The sequence below is a fragment of the Lytechinus variegatus genome, chromosome 1, assembly GCF_018143015.1.
Source record: "Lytechinus variegatus isolate NC3 chromosome 1, Lvar_3.0, whole genome shotgun sequence".
Classification (NCBI taxonomy): Eukaryota; Metazoa; Echinodermata; class Echinoidea; order Temnopleuroida; family Toxopneustidae; genus Lytechinus; species Lytechinus variegatus.
Genome location: NC_054740.1, coordinates 29262309 through 29286013, shown reverse-complemented (window position 1 = coordinate 29286013; position 23705 = coordinate 29262309). Strand labels below are relative to the sequence as shown.

Genomic DNA, 23705 nt, shown 5'->3' with positions numbered 1-23705 from the left:
ATAGATGGCGCTATATAAATGCCTATTATTATTATTATTATTAAAATTGGCTTGGGAACCGGTCTTATCAGATTCAGCACATTCAAATTAGGTGAAATAGACCGGTTCCCAACTTTTACCCCCAAATGCTCCTTGAATTCAAATTCTCCCAATATTGGTCTTGTCTATTTAAGGAAAGAAAGAATGATGGAAATGAAAAAAAATTAAAATGAAATTGAAATAAGAGAAAGAAGGAAATACAGGATGTCTGGTCACCTGCTACAGGGACTCAATGGCTATATGCTCGGATAAACTCACCAATCAAAATCATTTAAAAAATAAACTATGACATTCCAATGCCATCTTGCCCCCCCCCCCCATCAGGGTTTGGCTGCCGGACAAATGTAGTGACGTATTTGTATCTGAGACTGGGCATCTGTATCTGTGTGTCTCATGCATTTATTAAAATACTCTCTCTATTTATACCTTCGGCCTTCCTCGGCCCACATTAAAATTGCTGCTACAGTACAGTAAACATTATTTAAAACATCTTAAAGCTAACCAATGAAATTAAAGAAAATAGAAGAACCCGACTGAAATGTAGTAATCCAATTCATATTATATAAATCAATGAGGAATAAGATGAAGGTGATAAAAGATGTTATTATGTAATATAATGGCATCAGAAACTAAGGAGTCAGGTCACTCAGGTGAGGAATGAAATAAGTGGAACACTTGAATAGAGAAGGAATGAAGATGAAAAAAGAGAACCAGAGGAAAAGAAACGAATCTGGAGAAACTAGAACTAGGATGAATAAAAAGTGAATATAATCAAACTCAAATAACCTAAGTTCAGACTGCAAGGGCAGTGCAGAGATGCCAAGTTCAAAGACCAGCTATGCGTGAGATTTTCTGAGAATATGAGTGAGATCACAGACATTGTGTACAATGTATATGGAGATAGGCTGTGATAGTTGCGTGAGACAGAGATTTGAGGGGATGAACAAGAGTCCATAATGCGTGAGACTTGGTAGCTCTGGCAGTGCTGAAAAGAAATGCAAATGAACTCAAGTTTAGACGGAACAAAAATATACAACAGCTGAAGAAAACACAAGTTAAAGAAAATGAACAAAGCAGGAAAATGACAAAAACACCCATCCTACATTATCTAGATTTCTTGTGTGCCATGCCGCAGGATTGCTCAGGGGCCGATTGCACGAAAGGGTCTTTCCAAGGACCGTCTTTCATGTCGCCCATCTTTTATCATACGCTATAAGCGGGGTGTTTCTGAAATTCATGATAAAGAATAAGATTCGTTAGCTGGCTTTTAGATGAAATTTTATACAATTTCATGATATATCACATCATTTTTTAAACAAATATTTTGTTTATTTTGACGGACGAATGAAATATGTTTGCAGATGATTTATTTAAAATGCGTTTCACATGGCGCATCATAAAAGATGGGCGACACGAAAGACGGTCCTTGCAAAGACCCTTTCGTGCAATCGGCCCCAGATAACTTGCCTTGAAACTGACGTGAGCTGTGTCCCGCGGATGTGTGAGTGTGAGACTTCGCCAGGCCTTTGATCTTGGATCGAGACTGAGACTCAGTGGATGCCTTGGAATTTGATGCCGAAACTAGCGATAGAGAGAGCATGATGAAAAGGCAAAACTTCAGCCACATTCTGTCTCTGAGCTTCAAAACCGCGTAACAAGTAGTAGTATCATTCATTGCTACAGTATCCTTGGTTTAATTAACTAGGCCTCAGAGTATTAAGATGTAGGGCCTATCCCTGAAGTTCTGAACTCAAGTACAAAGTGCGGTCAACAGTTACACCGCCCATCTGACTAGACCATGTAAATAAAAAGTATGGTATGCCAAATAGGGATATCAGCAAAGAATAATTGATACGGTATATCAGCTACCAGACGATAAACCAGAAATTTTTACCATACTTTTTGAAAATCAACTTGTAAATCAAACAAAATACTGAAAGTTTTTTAACAGAATTGTCTGCATTTATTGGAATAATATACAAAACAAAATGACAATGCTTGATACATAATCATAATATAGCATAAAGTACATAACCAAGTGACAATCATATATGTAGTGACTGCAGAGAATGACATACGTAAATACAATGAGTAAAATGCAGAGGTAAACTATATAAGCAAATATATGCTTGAAGCATAGAAGCATAGCGATTTCCAAGCTGAAATATGTTTTGAAAATTGACTTCAAAATATGATGATTTAAGCTCCATATTGAGCAAGATATGTAAACCACCCAACCACCTAAAAGGCAAATAGCAGCGCGAAGCGCGAGCGAAATTTTCTTATTATGACATCGATACATTTTTTTCCAAGTCGTTCCCTCATCTTATTTTATTCACTCGTCTTCCTCCTAATATATTTCCCCTTCTTTTTTTCTCCTCTCTTTTTCCTTCTTTTTCTTTCCCTGCCTCTCTTTTTTTTTTTAATTTGGCTCCGGCCGCCACTGTATGGGTTCGGGCCCCTCCGCCCCCTGGGTCCGCCTATGATAGCCATCCCCCAGTGATAAATTGATATTTCTGACAAGTTAGCTATTTACAAACTGTGAAATTACTCAAGATAGTCTAGCTTGGATAATCAAAGTATATTGGCATGCATGCATCTTTTACTTTAATCCGATTTGGATGGATAACAATATGTTGAACAAAAATAGTAGCAATGGCGGAATCAGGGAGGGGGCGCATTCAACCCTAGACAGCTGAGCTGTATGCTTCGAGGAGTTTTAGAACATTTTTTTAATTTTCATTTTTTTAAACTTTTCCATCTCCTCAATTGATGAGTGGAGCCAACGGAGTTCAGCGGAACAACCAAACTTACAGCGACCGAAGCTTTTAGTCTAATCTAGCCCGTACCCTCCCCCCCTTATGAGAGACACAAAAAATCTTTTAATGGAATATCCCGAATAGGCCAGTGATGACGTGTTTTTTTTGCTTGTCAATATTTTCCCGGGACTTATGGCCCCCCGGGGGGGGGGGGCACTCGACCAAAAAAGTGGTGGGGTGTGCCGCGGGCGAGACAAAAAAAGGGGGCCTTGGAGCGGGCTTATCGTAAGAAGGAGGGTCCTCGGAACGGTCTTCGGAACGACAAATGTTTGTGAAAACGGGGGTCCTTGGAACGGATCGCCAGCGTGTGAGCGCGTATGCATCCCTACGGAACGGTCATGCGTGCATGATGCAGCTAGCGCGGCCTCCGCCGGGGAGCTCTGCGGCCGCGCTTTTCACCAAAATTGCAGCTCGATCATTCAACGCGATCGGAGCGGCGTAACGAAAAATATGCGACGCTTTGGAGCGGATTTCTCTCTTCTTTTTTCTCGATAAGAAGAAAATGCTATGCCTTGGAGCGGCTTTCATTGTTCTTTTTCTCAAAAAGGCAAAAATGTTATGCCTTGGAACGGAAATTTGAGTGTAAAAATGGGGGTCCCCTCCGCGGCACATACCCACTATGCATTATATACTGAGTGCCCCCCCCCCCGGGCTTATGGCCTAGATTTGGTAATGAAGACATGGTCCTGGGAAGCGGGGTGCAAGGCGTATTATTTTCCAGGAGCATCCCCAGGAATTAAGGACGATGTGACAATGTGGAGTACTGATGTAACATGCAAAATGACTGAATTCTGAATTTCTTTACAGAACCCCTTTTTCGGTATTTCTCGGGACGAAAATTACCTTCATATTGGAGTGAAACCTTTTTTTCCTTTTTGCCTTTTTTGTTGCTTGTCGAATTGACATCATGCAGGCCCCCAGTCAAAAAATCAGGGATGGTTGGATATCTTTGGAAAGATTTAGCCCCCCCCCGGGGGGGGGGCACTCAGTATATAATAGAGGGTATGTGCCGCGGAGGGGACCCCCATTTTCACACCCAAATTTCCGTTCCAATGCATAGTTTTTCTCTTTTTGAAAAAATAACAAAGAAAGCCGCTCCAATAAGGCATAGCATTTTGTTCTTATCTAGAAAAAAGAAGAAAGAAATCCGCTCCAAAGCTTCGCATATTTTTCGTTACGCCGAAGTTCCGGTCGCATTGATCTGCTGCAATTTTGGTGAAAAGCGGCTACCGAGCGCTGTCCGACCATCGTCTCTGCGCGAGCGCACCCGGCGGAGGACGCGCTATAGCTGCATCATGCACGCATGCCCGTTCCATCGGGGTGCATACGCACGTACTCACACGCTGGCGATCCGTTCCAAGGAACCCCGTTTTCACAAAATTGTAGTTCCGAAGCCCGTTCCGAAGACCGTCCTTTTTACAATAATCGCGCTCCAAGGCCCCCGTTTTTTGCCTCACCCGCGGCACATATGCACCCCTACCACTTTTTTGGTCGAAGTGCCCCCCGGATTTAGCCCACTATTTATAATCATTCCAGCTTTGGACTATCTGATTTGCGTCTGTTACAGTCCCAGTGTGTATTGTTTTCCTGAGTAAAAGTAACTTGGGTATTTTTATTCAGTGCACGATTGATTACTTTCATGATTTTCAACTTGGTTATCGAGAAATAATTTTCTTAAGCTCGTCTTAGAGTACATGTACTGGAAAGGCTATTCTTATATTGTTTGTATTTGTGTTCGTTAAAGGCCAATTCCACCTCAGAAAAATGTTGATTTGAATCAATAGAGAAAAATCAGACAAGCACAATGCTGATAATTTCATCAAAATCTGGTGTAAAATAAGAAAGTTATGACATTTCAAAGTTTCGCTAATTAACAAAATACATGTAGTTATATATAAACGAGCCAGTTCGACGATGTCACTCACTCACGACTTCTTTTGTATTTTTGTAATAAATTATAATTTATTATTAAATACATGCATAATATTTTATTGTATTTTGTTTGAATTATACAATATTTCAATTTTTTAAGAATTTGACGATTAACGACCTCGATCTTTAATTGCCTGAAGCACAAAATGTTAAAATAATGGAATTCTACGTGTTCAGGGAGGAATGAAACTTCATTTCACATGACAATGACGAGAAAATAAAAATATTTCATATTTCATATAATAAAATACAAAAGAAATAGTGAGTGAGTGATGTCATCAGTTCCTCATTTGCATACCGACCGAGATGTGCATATATGAAATGAAGCAAAACTTTAAAATGTCATAACTCTCAGTCTTATTTTACATCCGATTTTGATGAAATTTTCAGCATTTTGCTAGTGATTTTTTTCTATTGATTCAAATCAAACTTTTGTTGGGGTGGACTTGTCCTTTAATTAGGGATGTATTTGCCTTGTACTCATATAATAATCTGGTTTTCCTGCTGATATGCTACGTGTTATGATTGTTGAGGTCATCCTTTTATATTGTTTGGTGTGGTTAGGGGTGGTTATTTAGTCGGTGTGTTTAATTCGTAGGCATATGTCTGTGTTATGAAATATAAACATGAACAACTCAAACGCCTCTTTAAAAAAAAAAATCAAAATTTCCATGGGCACCTGCCCATGCCCCCACTGTGTACGGCCATACAATGAATAGTCCACCAATTAGGCCTATAGATGTCCACCGATAATTTTTTTTCCAAAAATATCAGCACTGGCCGATCACGGTAGCGTGCCATATATCACATCACATGCCACAGATCAGACCACAGAAATACAATTCGTTGGATCAGACTAGACTGCATGCATGCGGCGCATGTGCACGTGCATGGATGGATTACAGCTGCACGCACGGCATACGATCTCATGTCAGATTCATGCGTGAATCCCGTTGTCCTCCATATTTTGCTCAAAATTTTGAGAAGACGCTATCATATTGGCATTTGAGGTGAGGTAAGGGGACAATTAAATGAAGTGTGGGTATTCAGAAGTGTGTGTGTATCAGTTGGGAATCTGTATTACTAGTATTTATCTTCTGCTCGCCACAATTACAGTTCTTGTAGTTGTAGTACCGTACCGGTACCGTATAGACGTAGTTGTACCGCCTAGACCGAATCAAGTAGTATTACACTTGTTCACTGCTACCATCTGGCCTGTGGAGAATCTACAGGTAGGACTATGGTATGCCAATGCTGTATAGAGCACACACTTTAAAAAATCATTAAAATATCACTTTTGTGACCAAAATTACTAATTTCCATACAGTTTTATTTATTTATCATTAGTAATGTGGGAATAATTTTTGTATTCACCAGAGCGCTCAAAAACTTGAATTTTGGGCATATTTTTGTGTACGCCCTCTATTGGTGGAAAGTAATATGGCAAGAAAATTTTCATTTTTTGATCTCTATTTTTAATCAAGAAAAAATGATACAAAGAATCAAATTTAAATAAGAGCCAAGCAGTATGAATAAACAGGTCTAATGGAAACTGTCAGTGTAAAAAAATCAAGCATTTGCCCCAAAGAAAAAGAGAAAATAAGCCAAACATTGCCACCCTTATTTTGTCACACATGGAGATATAACTGAGAACAAGGTTATATTATAACCTTGTTCATTGAATGAGTGTAGTATTAGGAGCTCCGCCGCCCCGAATGCGGGGGCTCACTTCACCGTGAAAACTAGCGGGGCCGCCTCGGGCTGCCGACCTGAGTCAGTGTCTAGGCGCACGGCCAATTCAGCCTTTCAAGGGAACTCTCTCTCCCATAATGTAGACAGGGTGACTAGCCAGGAGGCTTCTAGAGAGTTAAAATCATTTACTAACGTAAGGTTACACTCAATGAAGCCAGGTTTTCCTTCTCATTGACCTATGGTAGTACGACTACGGGTACAGGCTACACGAACTGACGAAGCCGAAGGACCCCAAAACCTGAAAGTTTTTTTCACCCCCAAGTTTTATACTTTCCTTCTAAAAGATCCTAACGTTAGCCCTAAACACTCATTCAATGAACAAGGTTATAATATAACCTTGTTCTCAGTTATATCTCCATGTGTGACAAAATAAAGGTGGCAATGTTTGGCTTATTTTCTCTTTTTCTTTGGGGCAAATGCATGATTTTTTTACACTGACAGTTTCCATTGGCATTAGACCTGATTTGATTCTTTATATCATTTTTTTCTTAAATAAAAATAGAGATAAAAAAATGAAAATTTTCTTGCCATATTACTTTCCACCAATAGAGGGCGTACAAAAAAATATTCCCAAAATTCAAGTTTTTGAGCGCTCTGGTGAATACAAAAATGATATCCACATTATTAATGATAAATAAATTAAAACTATATGGAAATTAGTAATTTTGGTCACAAAAGTGATATTTTAATGATTTTTTAAAGTGTGTGCTCTATACGGCATTGGCATACCATAGTCCTACCTGGAGATTCTCCACAGGCCAGATGGTAGCAGTGAACAAGTGGCCCTAAATCATGTACATCATGGGATAAAACTTCATTTCTGACATTTCTACGCTCTCGTTATTTTTAAACAAGAATTCATCAAAAAAATGAGAAAAATATTGTGAAAAGACGGAAGAGACTTGCCTGATGTTTACGCCGCCCACTCATTCAATGAACAAGGTTATGATTGTTCTCGGTTACATCTCCATGTGTGGCAAAAAAAGGGTGGCAATGTTTGGCTTATTTTCTCTTTTTCTATGGGACAAATGCTTGATTTTCTTACACTGTCAGTTTTCATTACAGCTATTTATCATATAGACCAAAAGCTTCAGTCTCTGTATTTTGGTTGTTCCGCTGAACTACGTTGGCTCCACTCACCATACATAGACTGAAGAGGTTGGGGGTCCGTGGCTACAGACAACGTGAACTAGCGTTTTATAGATCGTGATTTAAAACTTTTTTTTGAGCGAAATTTAATGATATACATTCAGGGAAATACAAATAATTTAAGTAATTGCATACCTTGTACCGGAGTTAGTAAAAAAGAAATCCACTGGATGATTGAGAAATCTGTCATCTAAGCCATTTTCTCCTGACCTGACGGTTTTTCTTGCAAGTTGCCATCTTTAATGACTTCATTATCGTTAATGTCTCGATATATGGCGATTATAACTATTATTGGTTAGAACTTGGGTTATATAAATCAAAAGTCCAGTAGGCAGTTCTTTAAACGTATATACAACAGACATTTATTAGTTGAGATGCAACAACGATGATCACTACTGCGTCATCTTGACAGCAGCCATAACTTTCTCCATGCAAGTAGTCACGTGTAATAACAAAGTATAGTCTACGCTTGCAGACCTTTATCAGTTATCACCACACCTCCCTTTCTTTAAGAGGTTTATATACACATATATAATACTTCTTAAACTACAGAGTGACAGGGTGGACTACCTGTACACTTACAACAGTACTAGGGGATTATTCTGCCCCTTATAGCTGAAGTACTGTCGCTGTTAAATATTTTAACATGCAACATTACAGTTCATATATATTTCATTATTTGCCGTTTGTATGATGCGACAATTCGTTAACCGGTAGAGACATCTGTTGAGTTGAGTTTTGTGATAGCGATAAATTCAATCCCGTATTGCTGATTAACTTTAACATGCAAATTTATATCATGCACATGCAATCATGCAGTTATCATGGGGTGGTATTAGAGTTCAAACCATTTACAGTTTCAAAGTTATTTTTGAACTCATGTGGCTATTTACAAAACGAAACGCGAAAGTTTTTTCTGTTTAGTTCGCTTTCCTCTATTTACAAGTTTAAACGATCTGGCGGTTTAACGACTCGTCCGCTTCTGGTTGTTCGGGATGGTGACGAAGATGCGCGAACATCAGATGCTGGTTCCGCTTCTGCGCTGTCATCTAGCTCGAAGTCATCCTGTGTTGGTAATGGAATAGACTCGGCTTGGTGTCTGGGATCTGGCCTGAGATGACGTCTGTTTCTGCGACGTATCTCTGTCACAATGTGACTGTAAGTCTATTTAGTGTTAACCCCTAGTAACCATTCAGCTTGTATATAATAAAAGGAATTTGGGTGGTTGACTCTTGTCAAAGTCCCAGAGTCAATCAACTGTATCTTTAAGTAAGTGATCAAACCCGCTGAGGTGTAAGGATTAGAATTTTACTTTGACTTGACAATCTTAGGTCATGAGCATTGGGTCATTTAACTTGATATATTTAGTTAAGTTCAATGGGGCTCTAAAATTCTATAGATGTTTGTTTTTATGTATGAGAGGAAAAGATTGTTGAGAATGTTTGAGATGGGAGTTTTGAATAGGTGAAATTAAAGCTTGGATAGTTAAGTAGTTTTAATTGGATATGTTCAGCGTGGAAGAGTAAAGCAGAGGAATATTGAGAATGTTAATGACTTTGTCTTTGTGAGAGTCATGATGGAGTGGTGTTTGAGTAAAAGCAAATCAGAAATCGTTTGATTCTCGGGAGAGGAAGACCCTTCCACATTTGGTCTTAACTCGGAGTGTGAGGGTGTGGTTCTCGTAGGCCATTACTTTGGGTGTATGTTGCAGGCTGTGTAGTGCAGGCACAGCGGAGTCTTAATCCCCATCGTTGGCAGGCTGGATCCAGGCAGCACAGGCCAGGTAAAGCCACCACATCTGCCCTCATCTCACCAGGCACGACTGTTCCAAAGAACTGTAAGTTCACTATTCTATTGGTATAATTAATTATTGTAATTAAAAGCAAAACTTAGTGTTTTCAAAGAAAACAGAAATTCAGTAATTATTTTGCTTATGATTAATGTTGGAGTATTGAACACTAAAGTGCAAAGAATATTAAATGCTTTGTTGTATTGTATAGTAAATCATATTTCATAAATGAAAACTTTGTGAAATCAAACCAAGGAGAAACCAACTCAACATGAAGTAATGATATAAAGATGAAGTAATTAAATGTTATTAAAGTAGACATTTTATTATGGAAGAATTGTTGGTTTATACGCTCAATGACAATGACGATTCCCATATATTTTAAACTGATAGTTATGTGATATATGGCTTGTGAACTGAACAAGAGTAATAGCCAGGATCAGTGTATTGATGTTGTATATGATATAGTTGATGTAAATATTCATTGAACTGAGAAGTTATACTTCTATGAGAAGAGAGATTTCCTTTTGCTATTTAGGGATAAAAGATACCGTAGTTTGTTTTTACATTATTTTCCGTAAGTAGCTCAGTGAATTCAAGCTAGTATATCTTAACTGACTTGTGAACATTTATAGTGTTATTACTGGACCTTGTCTATTAGGAGATGGTTATTTATTTACTCTCTTTAGGGACGAGCTGGGCTCGTACTTCATCCTTGAACTCAGAGTTCGTGACTTGTGATTCATCGTAGCAATCTTCGTACTGTGGCTCTCAGCCCTCATCATTTCGTCCGCGAATCTGGACTGGCTTTTCGTCGAGAGTTCGCTCGCTTTACTTCGCGTCGTCGAAGCCACCGCAGTTCGCTCTTAGACGACTATATTCATCGGACCAACGATAGTCATTGACGATGTCGAAGGGGTCCTTATTCTGAACTATATAAATTATAACCAGATTAGATATACTACGGTCCAGTGTAGGTATTCATCCAAGTATAAACCCTCTTTTGATGAAACTTAATTGGTGGAATTAATAACCAAAAATATTGTCACGTTTGGATGCCAAATTATTAGGCCTTGATTAAATATAAATAAATCACTCTCATTAGATACATATTGCAACATATTCAGTATAGGTTAATTCATGCTGATGTTAACTGCTGAATACAGTTTGATGTTATGTTGATATGCATGTGATTCATGATTTAATTCTGATTATTCAATTTCTTTAACTATATGTACATTTATAGAGCTGGTCGCTCTGAATTAAATTTATGTTACTTATAGATATTGAATGATTGTGTGATTATTGCAAGTGGTAACTACGTTCATTTCAAACAGAACCAAATCTATTACCAGACTGGGAATTTCAGTCCCAAGATCTGACATTTTGGCGACCACGAAGGGACTCTCTTGTCCATTTGATAGGTTAGGTTAATAATGAAATGATTGTTATCATTGATTGTAATTATACTTGTATGTAGATCTGATAATGATATTTTGATCTCTTTTCCATTTGGTTGTTCTTACAAAGTTGTTGTAGGTCCAAGGTTGTAGAAGACAGTGGTGCATGTGGAGGTCAGGGCAAGGAGGCTTTACTGCGTGTACGCCTGTACGTGCCAGTGCTGTGTGCATCGAGACTTCATTGCGCTGCGTAAACTGTCTGCATATGGTAAGTTTGTAACTAAACCTGTGGAGTGGCCTACAGTATGGAGAGAGACAAGTTCATTGCACAAGGAGAGAAGTTTGGTTTAGAGGGTGATAAATTGAGAGCATATGTTGATGAATGTGTGCGAGAAGCTAGAGATGAAAGAGCAGCAGCAAGGAGTGCTGAGGTTGCAGCTAGGAATGCCGAGGATGAAGCTAGGAAAAAAGAATCAGAGTTATTAGATAAACAGATTAAACTTGAAGAGTTAAGGAAAAATAATGGGACAGAAAATGTTTCACGTGCAGGGCATTCACATAAGCCTAGTATTCCGCCCCTCCCTGTTTTTCAAGAAGGAAAGGATGACTTAGATAGTTATTTGTCTAGATTTGAGAAACACGCCATAATTGTGGGTTGGGATAGGTCAGTATGGGCACCTGCATTGTGTGCGTTGATGTCAGGTAAGGCTCTTGATATAATTTCAAGACTTACAGTGTCCCAGGCTCAAGAGTATGAAACAGTAAAATCCTCACTTCTTAAAGGGTATGATCTTACAGAAGAAGGGTATAGGACTAAGTTCAGGTACGCTAAACCCAATAATGGTGAGACCTATGTGCAGTACGCTTGCAGGATTGAGAAGTATCTCAATCATTGGATTGAGCTAAGCTCTTATGATGACAATATGGAAGGTCTGAAGAGTTTGCTCATCCAGGAGCAAGTATATAATTCATGTGGAAAAGAATTATTGATGTTCATTAAGGAACGTCACCCCTGTAATCTGTCGGAAGTTCTAAATCTAGCTGATCAATTCAATGAAGCCCATGCAGATATGAGAATAAGGAGAATGAATAAAGCCCATCAGTCCAGTTCTAAAAATGGAAATCCTAATGTGAATAAGAGTAATAACAATGCAATTAATCACACTAAGGTTGAAAAACCAGGTAAGTCCAAATTTGATGACAAGAAGTGTTTCAATTGTAATAAATTTGGACATATCTCTTTTAATTGTCCAAACAAGAAAGGTCGTCGAGAGATGGGAGCCAGTGTTGTCGCAGGCAGGTCAGCAGAAGACACACCAGCTGGAGATGATGCTGCAGCAGGACCTACCGACACTAGAGAGATGGCCGGACACTTCAACCACAAGAGTTTGAGTCTAATCGTGCAGGAGAATCTCACAGAAGATGGAAGCGGAGTGAAGTTGGCATCTGGTGACACTCTACCGGTACTATCGGCAGTGGCGAGTGGATCAGAAGTGGAGATGCCAGTCGTCGATGGATTGGTGAATGGGAAGCCCGTGGATGTTCTTCGCGACAGTGGTTGCACAACAGTCATCGTCCGATATGAGTTGGTGCGTGAAGAGCAGTTCTTTGGAGATAGGCTGACGTGTTTGCTCGTCGACCGGACGCTGAGAAACTTCCGACGTGCCAAAATCGACATAGATACTCCATACTTCAAGGGTAAGGTAGAAGCTCTATGTGTACCAACCCCTGTTTATGATCTTGTATTAGGTAATATTCCTGGAGCGAGGCAACCAGCTGATCCAGACGGAGACTGGACGCCAGGAGATCATCAAGGCAGTGCAGTGGAGACAAGAGGGCAGAAGCGGCAGGCGGGACGGACAAGGCCTCCTCTTCCTGTACCCAAGCCACTAGAAGACATTGTGTCAGTGGATAATCTCATCCAGGCCCAGAAGGAAGACAGCTCGTTGGATGCCTCTAGGAAAGCCGCTGAGAAAGGAGAAAAGAAGATAAGTAAGGGTGGAAATTCATCTTGCTTTTTCTTTAAGAAGGATGTACTCTATAGGGAATACATGGATGCAACCCCAGGGTCAGATGTTCTGTTACAAGTTGTCGTGCCCACCAAGTTCAGAAATCAAGTCTTAAAACTGGCTCATGAGTCGATTCTAGGTGGTCATCTAGGGAATAAGAAGACCTGTGAAAAGATCTTGATGCATTTCTTCTGGCCAGGTATGCATGCAGATGTAGTCCGGTATTGTCGGTCATGTGGGCCATGTCAACGTACTTCGCCGAAGGGAAAGGTCACGAAGGTACCTCTGGGATCAACCCCTCTCATCGATGAACCTTTCAGACGTGTGGCGATGGACTTGGTTGGACCGATAGAGCCGGCTAGTAGTAAAGGTAACCGATTCATACTAACTGTTGTAGATTATGCTACTCGTTACCCAGAAGCAGTAGCGCTTCGCCGTATTGACGCACAGACGGTTGCGGAGGCACTGATGGACATCTACTCCAGGGTAGGGATACCACGAGAGGTGTTGATAGACCGTGGCAGCCAATTCACATCAGAGCTGATGAAGGAAGTGAGTCGTCTACTCTCCATCCGGCAGATGACTACTACACCCTATCATCCTGCTTGCAATGGGCTAGTTGAACGCTTCAATGGTACCTTGAAGTCCATGCTCCGCAAAATGTGTGAAGAAAGACCCAAGGATTGGGAAAGGTATCTTAACCCCCTCTTGTTTGCTTACAGAGATTCAGTGCAGGAGAGCACAGGCTTCTCACCCTTTGAACTCCTGTATGGGAGAGCAGTTCGAGGCCCTCTTGCTATTCTTCAAGAGCTCTGGACGGGTGAGGTTGACGAGCCAGATACCAAGACTACTTACCAATACGTACTGGATCTGAAGGAGAGACTGGAGTCGACGTGTCAACTTGCCCAGCAGAATCTCAGCAAATCAGCAGAGACATACAGAAGACAGTACAACAAGAAAGCCAAGGAGCGAAAATTTGAAGTCGACGACGAAGTTCTTCTTCTACTTCCAAGCGACAACAACAAGTTGTTGATGCACTGGAAAGGACCTTTCAAGGTGGTGCAGAAGGTAGGACCTCTCGACTACAAAATCGATTTGGACGGGAAGACGAAGACATTTCACGCAAACCTTCTGAAGAAATATTACAGGAGAGAAGAGGTAAGTGCGGGAGTGTTTGATGTTGTTTGTGTCTCTGTAGTGGACGAGGACGTATCCCAGGATTGTGAAGGAGAGAGTGAAGATGTGGACCCTTCGGTAAGAAAAGACATTCTTCATCTCCCTAATCTTAACCCTACAGAATCACTCAACGATGTGCAAATCAGTCCACAACTGGATGATGACCAGCAAGAGAAAGTCAACTCTCTTTTACATGAGTATGAAGAAGTCTTGACAGATATGCCGGGATCGACAAACCTAGGTAAGCACGACATTAAACTTGTCACTAAGGAGCCCATTAAGAGTCAGTTATTGAATGATTGCTAAGCAGAGACATACAGAAGACAGTACAACAAGAAAGCCAAGGAGCGAAAATTTGAAGTCGACGACGAAGTTCTTCTTCTACTTCCAAGCGACAACAACAAGTTGTTGATGCACTGGAAAGGACCTTTCAAGGTGGTGCAGAAGGTAGGACCTCTCGACTACAAAATCGATTTGGACGGGAAGACGAAGACATTTCACGCAAACCTTCTGAAGAAATATTACAGGAGAGAAGAGGTAAGTGCGGGAGTGTTTGATGTTGTTTGTGTCTCTGTAGTGGACGAGGACGTATCCCAGGATTGTGAAGGAGAGAGTGAAGATGTGGACCCTTCGGTAAGAAAAGACATTCTTCATCTCCCTAATCTTAACCCTACAGAATCACTCAATGATGTGCAAATCAGTCCACAACTGGATGATGACCAGCAAGAGAAAGTCAACTCTCTTTTACATGAGTATGAAGAAGTCTTGACAGATATGCCGGGATCGACAAACCTAGGTAAGCACGACATTAAACTTGTCACTAAGGAGCCCATTAAGAGTAAGCCGTATCCATTGCCACATGCTCTGCGAGGTAAGGTGAACGAAGAGGTTCAAAAGATGATGGATTTAGGGATAGTGGAACCGTCCAATTCCCCTTACGCATCCCCTGTTGTTATGGTAAAAAAGAAAGATGGGTCTATTAGGTTTTGTTGTGATTATCGCAAATTAAACCAAGTCACCATAACTGATGCAGAACCAATTCCCGATCAGGAAGAGATATTTGCTAAATTGTCTAGGGCCAAGTATTTCACTAAAATTGATTTAACCAAAGGTTATTGGCAGGTACCCCTAACAGAAGAAGCCAAGGAGTTGACGGCATTTGTGACACCAGAAGGTTTGTACCAATTTCGAAGCATGCCTTTTGGGCTAGTTAACGCTCCAGCAAGTTTTAGTCGGATTATGAGAGATCTACTCCGTGGATTGAAGTATGTAGACAACTTCATTGATGATATTTTGATTCACACGGTAAGTTTTGAGGAACATTTGGATACCCTCCGGGAGGTATTCGAGAGACTGAAGAAGGCCAACTTGACGGCCAGACCAACGAAGTGTACAATCGGATGTGTAAGTATCGAATTTCTTGGTCATCGAGTAGGTCAAGGAGAGCTTCGGCCAGTGCAAGACAAAGTCGAAGCAGTGCAAGAAGCTCAAAGACCGAAGACCAAAAAGCAACTTCGATCCTTTCTAGGTCTTGTAGGTTATTACAGGCGATTCATTCCGAATTTTGCAGCCATAGCAGTACCCTTGACTGATCGAACGAAGAAGGGGGAACCACTTCTCGTGAAATGGGGAGATGCAGAAGAGGCAGCCTTCAATACCTTGAAGACGAAGCTCGCTAGAGAACCCATCCTCCATCTTCCAGACCTAGATCACCCTTTCATCTTGAGGACCGATGCTTCAGATAATGGCCTCGGGGCAATCTTGCTTCAGGAAACAGAAGGTAAGAAGTTTCCGATCGCCTATGCCAGCAAGAAGCTACTTCCAAGAGAGCAAGGCTACTCAGTCATGGAACGTGAGTGCTTAGCGGTTGTATGGGGAGTTCTGAAGTTTGAACCGTATCTCTATGGCAAGCACTTCCACCTAGAAACGGATCACCAACCTCTGAAATGTATTGCCAAGTCGAAGGTGGCAAACGCAAGGATCCTGAGATGGGCTCTGCTACTACAGCCGTTCCGGTTCACCATCACAGCGATCAAAAGTGTAGAGAACGTCGGTGCAGACTACCTAAGTAGGATACCGGATAATGATTCTACATGAAGCAGAAACCAGGATGAGTGTTTTTGGTTTTCTTGTAAATACATTTATATTTGTATATATATATATTAATTGTTTGATTTTCCTTCCAGGTTCGGAGAAACTCACTCCAAAAATTATAGAAATTTCTTGAAGGAAGGGGAGATATGTCACAATGTGACTGTAAGTCTATTTAGTGTTAACCCCTAGTAACCATTCAGCTTGTATATAATAAAAGGAATTTGGGTGGTTGACTCTTGTCAAAGTCCCAGAGTCAATCAACTGTATCTTTAAGTAAGTGATCAAACCCGCTGAGGTGTAAGGATTAGAATTTTACTTTGACTTGACAATCTTAGGTCATGAGCATTGGGTCATTTAACTTGATATATTTAGTTAAGTTCAATGGGGCTCTAAAATTCTATAGATGTTTGTTTTTATGTATGAGAGGAAAAGATTGTTGAGAATGTTTGAGATGGGAGTTTTGAATAGGTGAAATTAAAGCTTGGATAGTTAAGTAGTTTTAATTGGATATGTTCAGCGTGGAAGAGTAAAGCAGAGGAATATTGAGAATGTTAATGACTTTGTCTTTGTGAGAGTCATGATGGAGTGGTGTTTGAGTAAAAGCAAATCAGAAATCGTTTGATTCTCGGGAGAGGAAGACCCTTCCACATTTGGTCTTAACTCGGAGTGTGAGGGTGTGGTTCTCGTAGGCCATTACTTTGGGTGTATGTTGCAGGCTGTGTAGTGCAGGCACAGCGGAGTCTTAATCCCCATCGTTGGCAGGCTGGATCCAGGCAGCACAGGCCAGGTAAAGCCACCACATCTGCCCTCATCTCACCAGGCACGACTGTTCCAAAGAACTGTAAGTTCACTATTCTATTGGTATAATTAATTATTGTAATTAAAAGCAAAACTTAGTGTTTTCAAAGAAAACAGAAATTCAGTAATTATTTTGCTTATGATTAATGTTGGAGTATTGAACACTAAAGTGCAAAGAATATTAAATGCTTTGTTGTATTGTATAGTAAATCATATTTCATAAATGAAAACTTTGTGAAATCAAACCAAGGAGAAACCAACTCAACATGAAGTAATGATATAAAGATGAAGTAATTAAATGTTATTTGAGACATTTTATTATGGAAGAATTGTTGGTTTATACGCTCAATGACAATGACGATTCCCATATATTTTAAACTGATAGTTATGTGATATATGGCTTGTGAACTGAACAAGAGTAATAGCCAGGATCAGTGTATTGATGTTGTATATGATATAGTTGATGTAAATATTCATTGAACTGAGAAGTTATACTTCTATGAGAAGAGAGATTTCCTTTTGCTATTTAGGGATAAAAGATACCGTAGTTTGTTTTTACATTATTTTCCGTAAGTAGCTCAGTGAATTCAAGCTAGTATATCTTAACTGACTTGTGAACATTTATAGTGTTATTACTGGACCTTGTCTATTAGGAGATGGTTATTTATTTACTCTCTTTAGGGACGAGCTGGGCTCGTACTTCATCCTTGAACTCAGAGTTCGTGACTTGTGATTCATCGTAGCAATCTTTGTACTGTGGCTCTCAGCCCTCATCATTTCGTCCGCGAATCTGGACTGGCTTTTCGTCGAGAGTTCGCTCGCTTTACTTCGCGTCGTCGAAGCCACCGCAGTTCGCTCTTAGACGACTATATTCATCGGACCAACGATAGTCATTGACGATGTCGAAGGGGTCCTTATTCTGAACTATTTAAATTATAAACAGATTCGATATACTACGGTCCAGTGTAGGTATTCATCCAAGTATAAACTCTCTTTTGATGAAACTTAATTGGTGGAATTAATAACCAAAAATATTGTCACGTTTGGATGCCAAATTATTAGGCCTTGATTAAATATAAATAAATCACTCTCATTAGATACATATTGCAACATATTCAGTATAGGTTAATTCATGCTGATGTTAACTGCTGAATACAGTTTGATGTTATGTTGATATGCATGTGATTCATGATTTAATTCTGATTATTCAATTTCTTTAACTATATGTACATTTATAGAGCTGGTTGCTCTGAATTAAATTTATGTTACATATAGATATTGAATGATTGTGTGATTATTGCAAGTGGTAACTACGTTCATTTCAAACAGAACCAAATCTATTACCAGACTGGGAATTTCAGTCCCAAGATCTGACAATCTCGCCTGCAGCTGTTTCAATTTGGTATGATCTGTTATGATTATTGACAGACTTTATGATACCATGTTGTGACCAGGTATTAGTTTTCATGTCTTGGAGTATCACATGATCTCCAGGTTTTAGCTCTGGCAAGTCTTGAGCATGTTTATCGAATCGCTCTTTTTGTTTCACCTTCTGCTCATCCTTTCTTCCCCTCACAGATTTAGTATCAATCTGTTGGTTATTGAGCAAAGTGTCAAGCATGGGAAGGTTTGACCTGATCTGACGATTGTACAGAAGTTCTGCTGGAGATTTTCCGCATGCTATTGGTGAACTTCGATAGACTTTAAAGCTCTGTGGATATCTTGTCCACTGTGTTGTGACTTCAGTATGAGATTTTTGACAATCTTTACAGCATTTTCTGCGAGGCCATTTGATTGTGGATAATGTGGACTCGATGTGGTATGGTGAAAATCCCATTCTTTTGCAAAGCTTTTGAATTCTTGGCTTGCAAATTGAGGACCATTATCCGACATCAGTTCACATGGTGTGCCATGACGAGCAAATATTGCTTTCATGTGATTAATCACGGCCTTGCTTGTAGTTGAAGTCAAAGTACATACTTCAATGAATTGAGAGTAGTAGTCAACGACGACCATATATTCTCTTTTGTTCAAAGTGAATAGATCTACTGCAATTTTTTCCCAAGGACGATTAGGCACGGCATGTGGATTTAGGCTTTCAGCCTGTTGTTTTGGTTTGTACATTAGGCATGAAGTACAATTTTGGACCATTTCAGTGATGTCTGCATTGATTCTTGGCCAATAGATTACTTCCCTAGCAGTACGTTTCTTACATTTCTCAATGCCTAAGTGACCTTCGTGTACTTGGTTTAGTATGTATCGTCTCATGGAAGTTGGAATTACTATTTTAGAACCTTTGAATAAGATTCCATCTGCTTCAGAGAGTTCACTTCGAATGTTCCAGTACTGTTTTATTCTAGCTGGACATTGTTGCTTACTTTCTGGCCAACCATTTCTGATGGTGGCTAGCAACTCTTGAAGCTCTACATCTTTTTTGGTCTCTTCAACAATTTCTTGTCTTTTGTTTGATGTTACTGGCAATGCTTTTACTATCATATCTACATAGACTCTGATATCTTCTTCAGTTTCAACATTCAATTCTGCTTTTGGATCTACTGCTCGTGACAGTGTATCGGCAGTGAACATGTACTTTCCAGGTGTATATGATACGTTGAGATCATATCTCTGTACTCTGATTAGTAATCTTTGAATGCGTAAAGGACAATCTGCCAATGACTTAACAAACAATGGGATAAGTGGCTTGTGATCTGTTTCAACTTCTATCTTTTGACCATAGATATATTGATGAAATTTTTCACATCCGTAAGTGATAGCTAAGAGTTCTTTTTCTATCTGAGCGTACGTGTTTCTGCATCAGTCATAGCTCTTGATGCGTAAGCTATTGGATGCCAATTTTGTTCATGTTGCTGTAGGAGAACTGCTCCTAGTCCATTTTTTGAAGCGTCAGCTGATATCTTTGTGGGTTTTGTGCTTTCATAGAAATGAAGCACTGGTTGACTCATTAGAGCTTCTTTCAACTCGCACCATGCTTTTTCTTGTTCATTTTCCCACATCCACTCTACTTTCTTGTCAAGCAAAATACGTAGAGATGCTGACCTTGTTGATAGGTTTGGAATGAATTTTGCTTGGTAGTTTATCATCCCCAAGAACCTTTGTATGTCCTGTTTACAGGTTGGTCTTGCCATGTTTCTGATGGCAGCCACCTTTTTAGGATCTGGTCTGACTCCATCTTGGCTGATCAAGTCACCAATGAAAGTCATCTGGTTCACATTGAACTCACACTTGTCTCGATTGAGTTTCAGGTTTGATTTTTGTGCGATGTCTAGAACTTTTCTCAGACGATCGTCATGCTCTTCTTGAGTGCTTCCCCATACCACTATGTCATCCATCATGGTATTGACACCAGGTATATCTACGAACAAGTTATGTATTATCTTGTGAAATACTTCAGGAGCACTGCAAATACCAAAAGGTAGTCTCCAGAATCTATATCTTCCGTACGGAGTGATAAATGTACAAAGCTTGGAACTATCTTCATCTAGTTGGATTTGCCAAAAACCACTTGATGCATCTAATTTACTGAAATACTTGGCTCCAGCAAACTGAGAGGTTATTTCAGCTCTAGAAGGCAATTTATAGTGTTCTCTTTTGATTGCACGATTAAGATCACGCGGATCAAGACAGACTCTGAGTTGACCATTCTTTTTCTTGACTACAACAAGAGAAGACACCCAATCTGTCGGTTCATCAACCTGTTTGATTACATTCATATTTTCCATCTTATCTAGTTCCTCTTTTAGTTTCTTTTGAAGTGGAAATGGAACTTTGCGACATGCATGTTGAACTGGTTGTGCATTGTCTTTCAATGTAATGTGATGTTTGCCTGGAAGACATCCTAATCCTACAAATACATTGTCATAATCTTGCACTACAGTTTTGCCTGTTTTTATCTCTGTTTGTTTATCAACATGATAGACGCGTTTTACTAGATACAACTCTTCACTCGTCCTGAGACCTAGCAATGGTTGACGATTTCCAGGAATGATGAAACATTGAACACTGTGTTTAATTCCTTTGTACTCCATTTGGACATAACAACGACCTTTTACTGGAATGTTAGTCTCATAGTAACCTGTTAACTTCACTTTGGCTTTTTGTAGTTTTGGTTTCGGTTTCAATTTGTGGTAGATTGTTTCAGGGAGAGTGTTAGCTTGAGCTCCAGTATCTATCTTGAACTCAACTAGCTCATTATTGACCCTCAAATTGACTTTCCACTCTTCCTTTGATTCATGTTCCTGTGAATCAACTGAACAAATCATGAAACCATCTGAATCTACCTTTAAGTGTTGCAATTCATTGACTTTTGCTACTGGGGTACGACAACACTTAGCAAAATGATTTTGCTTACCGCACTTTTTACATGTTTTACCTTGTGCAGGACATTTTTCTTTGGTATGTCTATGACCACATCTTGTACATGTGTTATTGTTAGTACGATCTTGAGGTTTTGTTTGTCTTGTTTGGTTTGACTTTTTACCAGAAGATTTCTTATTCTTGCCGAGAGAATCAACCGGAATTGAGGCATTTTCTCCGGAGGAACTCAACGCTTGGGCCTGCGTTCGAGTTTGTTCAGCAACCCGACAAACTTGCAACGTTTTATCCAATGTGAGATCATCTAGCCTCAACAAATGCTCTCTTAGACCATCATCTAAGATACCACAGATAATTCTGTCCCGTATAAGACTCTCTTTCAACGAAGAAAACTCACACGACTGTGCACGACTTCGCAATTCAGTTGCATACTGATCAACACTCTCATGCTCTAATTGTGATCTTGTGAAAAATCTATGTCTCTCATACGTTAGATTACGTTTTGGCATGCAATATTCCTCAAATTTGTCCAACACTTTCTCAAGCTTCATGCTCTCATCCTCGGCAAATACAAATGTATTATACAATTCCAAGGCAGCATCACCAATTACGTGTAGAAGCATTGATGTTTGTGACTTGTCATCTTTTTTCTGTCATTCCTGAGGCAACAGTGTATAGAGTGAATTTTTGTTTGAATCTTTTCCAATTCTCGGAAATATTTCCCTTTAAGTCAAGTGGAGGAGGTTGACTTAGATTTGTCATTTTGTCTGTTGTTGTCTTTGTTTCTGTGTATCGTTAATGTTAGTAACTTTGTCTTACTTTTTAGTTTAGTAACTTTAACATACCAATATCACTTGTGCATATACTCATGAACAGTATAATAATTAGCAAGTATTTGTATCTTTCCAACAATTATGTTTGCTCAATTGTTACTACTCTCACTGAGATAGAATGTTCATGTCCCATAAACGTCACGCTAACTGTCCGTCATACTGTAATTTGGCCAGGCACATTCATGCACTCCAAATCCAGACAACGACATAGCCAACTTCTATGGACATAACATCACACATATAGCAATGGTCATTCACTGATACACATGAATACAATAAGCTCTTTGTCTTTCACCATCTCTCTCCTCACGGGGGTTAGGGAGAAAATGGAATGAACTGGCCTGATTTCAATGATTCCTCCATCTCAAAGCTTGGTGGGTTACTCAGCATAATAATGCAGGATCTGACACCATGGTTAGAACTTAGGCTATATAAATCAAAAGTCCAGTAGGCAGTTCTTTAAATGTATATACAACAGACATTTATTAGTTGAGATGCAACAACGATGATCACTACTGCGTCATCTTGACAGCAGCCATAACTCTCTCCATGCAAGTAGTCACGTGTAATAACAAAGTATAGTCTACGCTTGCAGACCTTTATCAGTTATCACCACAATTATCGTTTGTCTTCGTGAGTGTATCGTATCGTATTATTGCCTTGTAGGTGTGCTGGTGGAATGCAATATCGATATCACATTCGTATATTGTTGACGCCCTCTCCGTTCGTTTGTAAATATTTCATAGTTTGGCTGCCTTAATTTGGATCGATTAGCTGTGCATTTCCCAACTAAACATAGGTAAAGTATAATTTTCATGCATTTTCATCTATATCGTTTAAAGTATTTTAAAATTGAATAATTAAATGTTTTTAATTTGTAGTTTACATATCCTTAGATTGTAACCTCAAAGTGTTATATAACCCCAAACTTTGGACTCTGGTCGGACAAAAGTGCTGGTGTTATAACAAATGGGAGCCCACACGGACACTTTACCGTCGGTGAATGGGGATTACAGTAAAATGTCAGAAATTGTTGAATAAATCCCCAGAAACGACAGTTATTCATCATATAACCTGGCTGTTACGTAAATCTAATTCTTTGAATTATTTTTTTCTTAATTGAAAATAGAGAGTGAAAAATGATAATTTTTTTGCCGTATTAGTTTTCCACCAATAGAGGGCGTACACAAAATATGCCCAAAATTCAAGTTTTTGAGCGCTCTGGTGAATACAAAAATTATTCCCAAGTTACTAATGAAAAATAAATTGCAACTGTATGGAAATTAGTAATTTTGGTCACAAAAGTGATGTTTTAATGATTTTTTAAAGTGTGTGCTATATACAGCATTGGCATACCATAGTCCTACCTGTAGATTCCCCACAGGCAGGGTGGTTGCAGTCAACAAGTGACGCCGCCATCTATTCTTGTTTCCTAATATCCTATTGTTCTTCACCAACGTTACGCGACGCACGCTCTATAACATTGGCGAAGAACAATGGAAAACAAGATGGCGGCGTAAACATCGCCATTAATTGTTAGATTTGTGCTAACTTGAGTTGTGAAGCGGAAACAAAACAATAAA

The 23705-nt window shown here is 39.5% G+C and overlaps 3 protein-coding genes across 6 annotated transcripts in view; 1 reads left to right on the top strand and 2 right to left on the bottom strand.

Annotated features, from left to right (window-relative positions):
• Positions 1–7929, bottom strand: part of LOC121410664 (iduronate 2-sulfatase-like) — a 38024-nt gene extending 30095 nt beyond the window's left edge. Inside the window, exons 1-2 of one of the 3 annotated variants that reach the window (XM_041602907.1) lie at positions 7827–7929; positions 1507–1620 (exon numbers count right to left, since the gene is read on the bottom strand). In XM_041602907.1, coding sequence (XP_041458841.1) covers positions 1507–1620; positions 7827–7881 — 169 coding nt within the window. In that variant the 5' untranslated portion in view covers positions 7882–7929. Of the gene's footprint in view, positions 1–1506; positions 2271–7826 lie in introns of those variants that run through there. The other 2 variants (XM_041602915.1, XM_041602899.1) reach the window with 2 other exon arrangements.
• Positions 5515–23705, top strand: part of LOC121410686 (zinc finger protein 330 homolog) — a 42931-nt gene continuing 24740 nt past the window's right edge. Inside the window, exon 1 of one of the 2 annotated variants that reach the window (XM_041602945.1) lies at positions 5515–5800. The gene's annotated coding sequence lies outside the window, so the exon portion shown is untranslated. Of the gene's footprint in view, positions 5806–23705 lie in introns of both variants that reach the window. The other variant, XM_041602937.1, reaches the window with a different exon arrangement.
• On the bottom strand, positions 18758–23197 carry LOC121410655 (uncharacterized protein K02A2.6-like). The gene has a single exon (XM_041602887.1). The coding sequence runs from the start codon at positions 21910–21912 to the stop codon at positions 19747–19749; it is 2166 nt and encodes a 721-aa protein (XP_041458821.1). The 5' UTR covers positions 21913–23197; the 3' UTR covers positions 18758–19746.

Bases quoted from the DNA above. Each gene is read 5' to 3' on its own strand.
- LOC121410655 (XM_041602887.1), bottom strand. From the start codon at position 21,912: ATGCTTCTACACGTAATTGGTGATGCTGCCTTGGAATTGTATAATACA.